The following is a 9,114-nucleotide window of genomic DNA, read 5'->3' on the forward strand; positions in this document are numbered from 1 at the left end:
TCCCATGCTTGCTGCTTGCTTGAACAAATACACTGCGTCGGATTGATTGTTATTTGTGTAAAACAGTTCGGTTAAATATTTAGGCTTTAACAAAGCCAAAAGAATTCAACAAATTTAAAATATATTTCACTCTAGAATTTTAGACATTACGAATACTTAACAAAGTATATAATGTCGACCAAAAGAACAAAATTGTCACATTATCAAACATTCAAACATGGTTTTAATTGTTTGGTTCTCTAATGGGTCAATTCATTTTCTGAATCTTATACCATATTAATAATTAAAGATTTTCTAACTTCAACCAACACGATAAAATTGTGAAATTATAATCTTATCACAAAACTAAAATATATGTATAATAAATACACACCACACACCATTTGTTTCTTATGTTTGAGAGATGTTAAAACAGAGGGCGGTGAAGTACCAAACCTAATTCAAATACCACTATACACCTACAACCCAAATACAATAATTCAAAAACAAATATGACAGTTTCTCCCACACGTAACACACATACCATGGAACCAAGGACCGGAGAAGAAGACAGCAGCACGCCACCATAACACAACCATTTTGTCGTCGGTACCACAACATCACCAATGAATCGCCGTCACAACAACACCACCGCCGAACCACCGCCGGCGATTCACCGCTACCACCGCCGTTTAATATTTATACATCCTAAACTTTCAACGTTAAGTAGGTGGAAATGCCAGTCAAGTTACGGTTTTCGAAACGTCAGTTATTTTTTTCTTTTCTTTTGAAACGATACTTTGCGTATGGCAGTTTAGTTTTGGATGACGGTTACAAAATGAAACGGTGTAAATTTTGTTTTAATCCTCGTGTTGATTGTGTTTGTATATTTTCATTTTAATCTTTCTGTCGTTTAGTTTTATTTGATGCATCGCATCGGTTTGGTTGCATGTTAAATTTAGACCGAAAAGGTGCATATTTTTAATGAATCGGTGCGTTTCAACGAAAAGATGCGAATGTGTACTAAAGGCAACCTAAGTTGCTAATTGTATAAGATTATAATATAATTAGTTATTATTATTATTATTATTATTTTTATGATATAGTATTTATTATTAGTTTTTATTGTTATAATTTATCAAATTATATTTATAGATGTAACAAAAGCTATATAAAAATAAGTACTTTTTTACAAAATTATTATCATTTAATAATTTACATACCGAGGTTTAATCTATACTCCCCCCAAATGTAGCAGGTTGTGCTATCCAAGACTTATACATATTTTGACGTGATTCAAATATATTCTCCCAGCCAGCTGCATCATTTTCTCTCATTAATTTCCATAGGTTGTTTGTGCTGGCAATTGGATACTCTCCTTGCAATTCTACCATTATAAAATGGTTACCATTCACGTGTGCAATTGTAATTATTTTTTTTTTCTGGGAACTCGTGAGGGCCTCTCCAAAGCGAAAAACAAGTAGAACTGTTTCTTTTTTCTTGAGATAAAAAATGAACGATCACATTAAACTTGTTCGCAATCAAGAATCCTGCCTCTGGCATAATCATCCAGTGTTTTTCAGGTGCAAACCCCGATCCTGACCAAGCCAAGGACGTGAACACATCTTTGAATGAGCCTAAGAAAGCCTTAGTGTACTTATTTCTAAACTCGAGTAGCTCTTCCATCAGTGATCTCCGGATAAATAACCATTCATCTTCACCGTAGCCGAGAGCAGAAGCTGTCGCCCGAAACCCACAATTTCCATCACCTAACACGTTATGTATGCGTGTAACATTAGGTGTCAATCGTTTGAGGATTGGGTGTCCCTCCATATATTCTCCGGGTGGATGATTATGCTCACCAGGTTTTACTTTTAACGTCCAAGAACCATTCTTTTTTGAAAATTTCGCTATCATTTCAAACGGGCAATTTATCTTTCTAGTGTCGGTCTCTCTACTTGAATCTTTATCTGATTTATACACACCACCACGATCACACATAAGTACAACTTTAGACACGTAGCCATTTTTAGCTTTCGATCTTTTAGTCACAATAGCGTAACCAAGACTACGTCCGGTGTTTCTAACCCATTCCATCAACTCTTCACGAGACTTGAACACCTAAAAGTGAACTAATATTAGTTACAAAATTTAGGTGAACAAGCTTGAGTAGTTACAAAATATATATTATCCAAACAAACCCATTTAAACTAAAACAAGACCCTTAACCTAGCTAGATTATATAACTAAGTTGAAACTTGAAACATGGGAATTAAAAACTATACCTGATCTGTTGAAAATCCAGACATCTCTTTAACTTTTCTGAATGCTATGATGAAACATAAATAGATCACTCTTTGAACAAGTAAATTTATGCAGCTCTTTGAATAGCTTTCTCAAGTATATGAAGCGAATGCACTGAAGTTCCCAATTTTGAAGGAAACTGGTAATATTTTGGAGGAAATATCAACTATTTAATATCACCACATAGAACTTGCAGCAATAATAGCACGGCTCATATGAGCTTTTTGTGTTCATTATTATATCACCACGAGATAGTTGTACACCAATAATTTGAGCACTAAAAAGGTAAAAAAAAGTAAAAGAACTAATAATTTGAAACCACCACCACAAATATTTTATCAATTTTAATAATAATAATAATAATAATAATAATAATAATAATAATTCATTACTAATAGTAAATAATAATAATAATAACAAGAATATAAAAAAGACAATAAAATAAAATAAAAAAGACAACAAAAAGACAAAAAAAGACTAAAAACAAAAACCAAATGATTGATGGATATGATGTTTTTATAGGGGGGGTGTAATCAGGAATTAGGGGGGGTGTGTATAGTATCACCCTTCAGTTTTTCATTTGAACTTGAAATGTTTTGGCGTAAATAAATCTGGCCAAAAACAATAATTTGGGTCTGAATTTATTACCAAATTTTTTTGCTAAACCCAATAAAGTCGATGTACATGCTTTTAACCCAAATAAATGGATTAGGGTCACAAATTCTAGATTTAAATGTCATTTTATTCCTTATGGTTTGAATCATTTTGTCAGTTTAGTCCAAAGGTTTGAAACATTGACATTTTAGTCCAAATCGTTTTAAACGTTGACATTTTCGTCCACTGGATTAACTCTATCCCTTTATTTTGTTAACTAGAAGGGCATTTTGGTCATTTTATATGTAATTCTGTTAACTAGAAGGCAATTCGACCATATAAAATGATCGAATTACCCTTCTAGCTAACATAAAAAATGGACGGAGTTAACCCAGTGGACTAAAGTGGCAATGTTTGAAACTTTTTAGACTAAAATGGCAACGTTTCAAACCTTTGGACTAAACTAGCAAAATGATCCAAACCATAGAGACTAAAATGAAATTTAACTCTAAATTCTATAAGACTAGTGGGTATGGGGAGGCTTATCCCAATGAGGATGGGTCGCCACGTCAGCGCCACGTAGGAGGGGCTTGCAGAGGATAGACCTAGGGGGTGGAGGATGGGGGCCCACACTATTATAAAAACAATTAAAAAATATAAATTATTTGTTTTTTTAGAGAGAGAAAGAGAGAGACAGGAGAGAGAAAGAAGAGAGAGAGAGAGAGATGGAGGCCCGTCCTCTCCGTCTTGCCATCGCCGGTTATCACATAACAAGCCAAGGGGGCAGTGTGGGGGACCGGCGCCGGCCTTCGCCGGGCCTAAGCCGGCTCCCATACCCCTTGGTCTAACAAACATTACACAAATTTAGTGTGGTTTGATTTAGAGACGAAGAATAACCCAAACCTAACTGTAATTTTCGGTTAAAAATAGTTAGTTATTAGTTTGGATTGGTTATTTCGTAGCACTTGTATTATTAGTTCCGTTTTTGTGCGTTATTTTGGTGCATTTTTATCGATCCGGTTTGTGTTCAGCTAATCGGTTTTTCCTCAAACATAATTCGCGTTAAAATAAAACATCCCTCTCAATACGACTTACTCACTTGTCTCAAGATTAATGTTCAAAATAAAAGTACGCACTTTAAAATATGTATAGTTGTTGTAGTTTTTAGATAGTAGAATAGAATGCCTATTGTAAAGAAATGAATGAATATCAGTTTTTAATTAGTATAAATAACAATTGCTTAGAAAACTAAATAACAATGATTACCAAGTGCTAATTGGAAAATTTAATATTATAACCATCTTTTCTTTTAAACTGATGGAAGATAATAAACAATTTTGTCATTATTACGACACAAAGTTTGAAGGAACCACAACAAATATTACATAGTAATAGAGGTTTATCGGCTTTTTTCACACTGGTTATTAACCGAACTGGTTATTGGTTGACTTGGTCAAAATTGGTTACGCCAATAATTGGTTCGGGGGATTGAAAATCAGGACCTATGTAACTGGTTAGGTTATTTTAGAACCGGTTAACCTATAATCGATTATTAATAACTATTTTTTATATATAATTAAACTGTTTTATTGTAAAAAAAAACTTAAATAATAAATGGTTTAAAAAAAGTCTTATGAGCGCAAAATAGTATACAAAATATTCAAAAATTGGTTTAAAAAGTTTCTAAAAGATGGAATAACCGGTTAATCGTTATTTTAGTTTAAAAAACCGGTTAATAACCGGTTCTTGTTCTAAATCTCCAAATCGTTTTCTAACCTACGGTTAACTAATAACCTAAATTGGTTTCTGTGTTAACAATTACAAACCGGTTACGATTATAGTAAACCGTTTTTTACACCTCTACATAGTGCTGATAAAATATAATGGAAAAGAAAATTTTATGTACACTTATTTAAATGTCATATATCTCACATACAACGCAACATATACAGATATTTAAACTATATATGTAAATTTGTATTTAAAACTAATTATATATATCACATATAAAGCAATAGTATGAGGTTCAATGGAGAATACCAAAAAATGAGGAACCGGGAACCTTGCATTTAACATGCTAAATATATATCATAAAAATTCAATTTAAAATGTTAAAAATTATATTTTGTTCAAAATCATTTTTGAAGCTTTTGCATATAATAAAGATGTAGAAGTCGTTCAAACAAATAAAAAAAAATCATTTTTCTAATTTTTTAAGCCTTTTTAAGTGTTATATCAAGCATTTTTTTAAATTTCCTTAGTTTTGATTTTTTTTTTATTAAAAAAAGTTTCTACATGTATTTATGAAAAACTCAAAAAAAAAATTGAAAAAAAAATTAATTTTAACATGTTAGATTGTTGCTCATCAGTTTGAATTCCAGGTTCCTTAATCTTGTAACATGCTACAAGTTTAATGGGTAATAAAAACGAAAACCCAAACCCTATACATGTAATTAGGGTTCCTTGGTTTTAACTTTTAACCAAATTGAGTTTTCTAAAATCGAAAACCAATTACCTAATTCGGTTTAAGTTTAAACCGAACTAAAACCTGAACATGTAATTCGGTTTCGCTATAATCGGATTCGGTCCATTTTCAATTTAATTTCTTTTGAATGATGACCGAATATCAACCTTCGGTCCCACTTGGTGCAGAGTGAGGCACTGGTGGACAATGATATGAGACCCATGAAAACCTGGGTTCAATCCTTGAGACAAACGGGTTTTACCAGGTAATTTCACCATCGTGTCTACAGACGGGCGGGTTACCGGGTTTTCCCTGGAATTGATGGTGGACTCGGGTTACTCTTGGAGTACTCCATTTGATCCAGTGGGTGCCCCGAACGTGCTCGGGATTGATTCTGTTTGCCGTTAAAAAAAACACATACTAAAATCATGATAGGCCCATAAACGACTCGTTGTTTGATCCAGTCACAGAGCCCAAAAGCAAAACAGGCCCAAAAAGAGCAACAATGGTGGTTAAGGTTTGAAACAGAGAAAATTGGGGAAATTTCGAAATCGTACAGAGGATTTGACGATTTGCTATTGAATTCATCAACCGATTGCGTCAAGGTACTTGTTACTTCTTCTTCTTCATCATCAATTCGCATATGTATTACTAATAATCTGTAATTGATCTTGCCTAAATTTCAGTAAACTGAAGTTACCGGTTTAAATTTAAGATATATTACTGAAATCTGTCATTGATTTGACCTAACACTAGTGAATTGAAGATTTATCTCTAAAATCTGTCATTGATCTGACCTTAATTTGTGAAATCTGTAATTTGAAGATCCTAATTCTAAATTTTAGCTGTATTTTTTAAATATGTCATTGATCTGACTTAAATTCCAGTAGATTGAAGATCATAGTTCTTAATTTAAGCTTTATTTCTGAAATCTGTCATTAATTTGACTTAAATTCTAGTAAATTGAAGATCACAGTTCTAAATTCAAGCTTTATATCTGAATTCTGTCATTGATTTGAGTTAAAACTCTAGTAAATTGAAGATCATAGTTCTGAATTTAAGTATCGTCTCTGAAATATATCATTGATTTGACTTAAACTTCAGTAAATTGAAGATCCTAGTTCTAAATTTTAAGATTAGTTCATGAAATATGTCATTGATTAGACTTAAGTTCCAGTAGATTGAAGATCACAGTTCTAAATTCAAGTTGAATTAGGCGTCTTGTTCTAGGAATTGTTAGTTTGGATTAGATATACGATGATTAACTCAAACATGTGATCCGGTAAGTAGAACACACTGTAAACTTGATTAAGTTATTGTAAAGAGCGGATCCAATAACGATCATTATAGGGAGGATTGATTTAATATGTAATCCAGTAGATTGAATATCCTTATAGATGTGGTTAAAATGATGGGTGTTGCTAAATGCACTCCTCTTTCTTTAATTTTTACTGGTTACACTCCCCCCTTGAGGTTTTCAAATAAATAAAATCGAACCTTTTATTTTGTACTTTTTATAAAATCGTGTCTACTTTAAGTTTTTAAACAATTTAAAAAAGATAACTATATTATATAACCAAAACTTATCCAAAATTTTATGCAGATTGACTTTGTATCCAAAATGCACATGAGAACAATAGAACACATGTAACAGTGTTGAATTTATAGTGAAGTAATTAATCACGATAGCGAAAATTAGCATGTAGAGTTCAAAATGATTATTGTATGTGTGTGAATATACCTGAAATTTGAGTGGATTCGTTGAGGAAGAAGATGGTGATAGAGGACGTACTGAAGGCTCGTGACATCATGAAACCGACTACGGATACGTGAATGCTCTTCTACTTCGATTCATATCCTGAAGGATATAAATTCCAAGAATAACACTCAATTTCAGTTTTGAGTGAATAAAGTTTGTTTATAAAATAAAATAAGTAGTGAGATCACACGTACTTCGCAGCGGGCTTTCGGTCAATATTGATTGATTAGGTTGGATATGTTAACGACGCTTGGAATAGCAACTGAAAAAGATACGTCCAAATTGATCGAAAATTAGAAAACGAAGTCTCACAAAAAAATAATAAGTTATATATTCAAGTCTTATCCAAATTTTTAAACATTTTAAATAAATCATATAATCAGTCTTATCCAAATTATTAAAACGAAGTCTCATAAAAAAAGAATAAGTTATATATTCAAGTCTTATCCAAATTTTTAAACATTTTAAATAAATCATATAATCAAAGTCTCATCCAAAATTTTGTATGGGTTGAATGCGTCAATTATTTATGTATAGAATTATAAATAAAGAATTTTTATAAGGGTAAAATTTGACAACTTTAAAACTATATTTTTTAAGAAAGGGAGTGTGAACAGTAAAAGAAGGAGTGTATTTAGCCTACCCCTTAAAATGATATATTGGCGATGAGGACTGCATTGTGTTGTAGGAATGTTTTCAGCTGAATATTTTAATTCTGTGATTGATTTGAACATATACTCTAGTAGATCGAAATCCGTAGCAAATTAAGAAGCTATGTCAAATTAATCTCTGGTTGTACATACATAGAGCAACGTCTCGTGTACATGAAGCTCGCGCCTCGGCTTTTGAGACCTAAACGTTTCACACTTTTTAAGACAGGATAAGTAGCTTAAAGTTGTTTAAATATGCAAATGCCAGACATATTTTAATTATAAAACTCACAAACACTTATTTTATTATTTTTTCTCTCTTTCTTATACACTCACAGTAAATCATAGAGGCTTGGATTTGAGCACTCCCTTTGATTTTCCCGGTGAACGATCGAAGATGAACGCGGTGTCCAATTCCGATATCAATTTCAGCGAAGGTAACAGAAAATCATGATTTAAAAATCGATCTCTATAATCGTATCCGGTAGTTTGATTTGATTTGATGTAGAGAACGCCGGTGGAAGCGACACTGACAGCATCCCCGAGGAATCACCGGAATACTACGAGCCACTATCTAATGGCGCCATCGAGGACGAAGAAGAAGATTCTTCAGATAACGAGGAGAGGCACGTAGAGAACGGAATCAGTTATCTGGATCTGAGCAAGGAAGAGGACGAGGAAGAAGAAAAAGAAGAAGAGGAGGAAAGGATGAGGAGAGAGGCGATGCAGAGGGCGTTTAGAGAGGATGAAAGGCGTCGGAGTGCTCCTTTGACGCAGGAGAATACGACCAGAGTCATGGAGGCCATGCGGGGGATATCCTTCCGAGGATTGCCTCCGGATTGGGCGGCTCAGGATCATCGCTGGATGGATCAGCTTGCAGCTATTAGACAATCGCCATCTTCGTAAGTTAAACATTATCTGTCTCATTTATTGACTGTATTTTTGGTGCATTTTGGTCATAATAAAAAAATACCATACAGCTTTTTGTTGACTTGCTTCACTTGATTGAAGCCTTTAAGTTAAGGGCAGTTTGATAATCTCAGAGTAAACGCAAGAGAGGCCTAGAAATAGCAACAATGGCGGTTAGGTTTTGAAATGCAGAAAATTAGGGAAAATTCGAAATCGTATAAGCTGAATTAGGTATCTCGTTCTAGGAATTGTTAGTTTGGATGTGGATATTCGATCACTGACTCAAACGTGTGATCCTGTAAACAAAAGAAACGCATTAAGCTTGATTAAGTTATAGTAAAGAGCAGATCGGATAACGATCATAATAGAGAGGATTGATTATCGAAGATCCTTATAGATGTGGTTAGAATGATATATTAGCGATGGGGAATGCATTGTGTTATAGGAATTTCTTC

General features: G+C 33.2%; 2 protein-coding genes across 3 annotated transcripts; one reads left to right on the top strand and one right to left on the bottom strand.

The window, feature by feature from the left end:
• Positions 1-1,146: 1,146 nt before the first annotated feature.
• Positions 1,147-2,407, bottom strand: LOC110902107. The gene is made up of 2 exons (XM_022148843.2): positions 2,265-2,407; positions 1,147-2,100 (listed from the first exon to the last, which is right to left on the bottom strand). The coding sequence occupies exons 1-2, from the start codon at positions 2,286-2,288 to the stop codon at positions 1,384-1,386; spliced, it is 741 nt and encodes a 246-aa protein (XP_022004535.1). The 5' UTR covers positions 2,289-2,407; the 3' UTR covers positions 1,147-1,383.
• A 3,397-nt stretch (positions 2,408-5,804) lies between these two features.
• Positions 5,805-8,778, top strand: LOC110910580 (histone H3.v1). Of its 2 annotated transcripts, none has more exons than XM_022155207.2 (3): positions 5,805-5,946; positions 8,089-8,187; positions 8,259-8,778. In XM_022155207.2, exons 2-3 carry the CDS (start codon positions 8,148-8,150, stop codon positions 8,654-8,656), a joined length of 438 nt encoding a protein of 145 aa, XP_022010899.1. In that variant the 5' UTR covers positions 5,805-5,946; positions 8,089-8,147; the 3' UTR covers positions 8,657-8,778. The 2 variants fall into 2 exon arrangements, with proteins under 2 accessions (XP_022010899.1, XP_022010906.1); XM_022155214.2 differs by having other exon boundaries at positions 5,824-5,946; positions 8,135-8,187.
• The last annotated feature ends 336 nt before the right edge of the window (positions 8,779-9,114 follow it).

The sequence above is a fragment of the Helianthus annuus genome, chromosome 2 (assembly GCF_002127325.2).
Source record: "Helianthus annuus cultivar XRQ/B chromosome 2, HanXRQr2.0-SUNRISE, whole genome shotgun sequence".
Taxonomy (NCBI): Eukaryota; Viridiplantae; Streptophyta; class Magnoliopsida; order Asterales; family Asteraceae; genus Helianthus; species Helianthus annuus.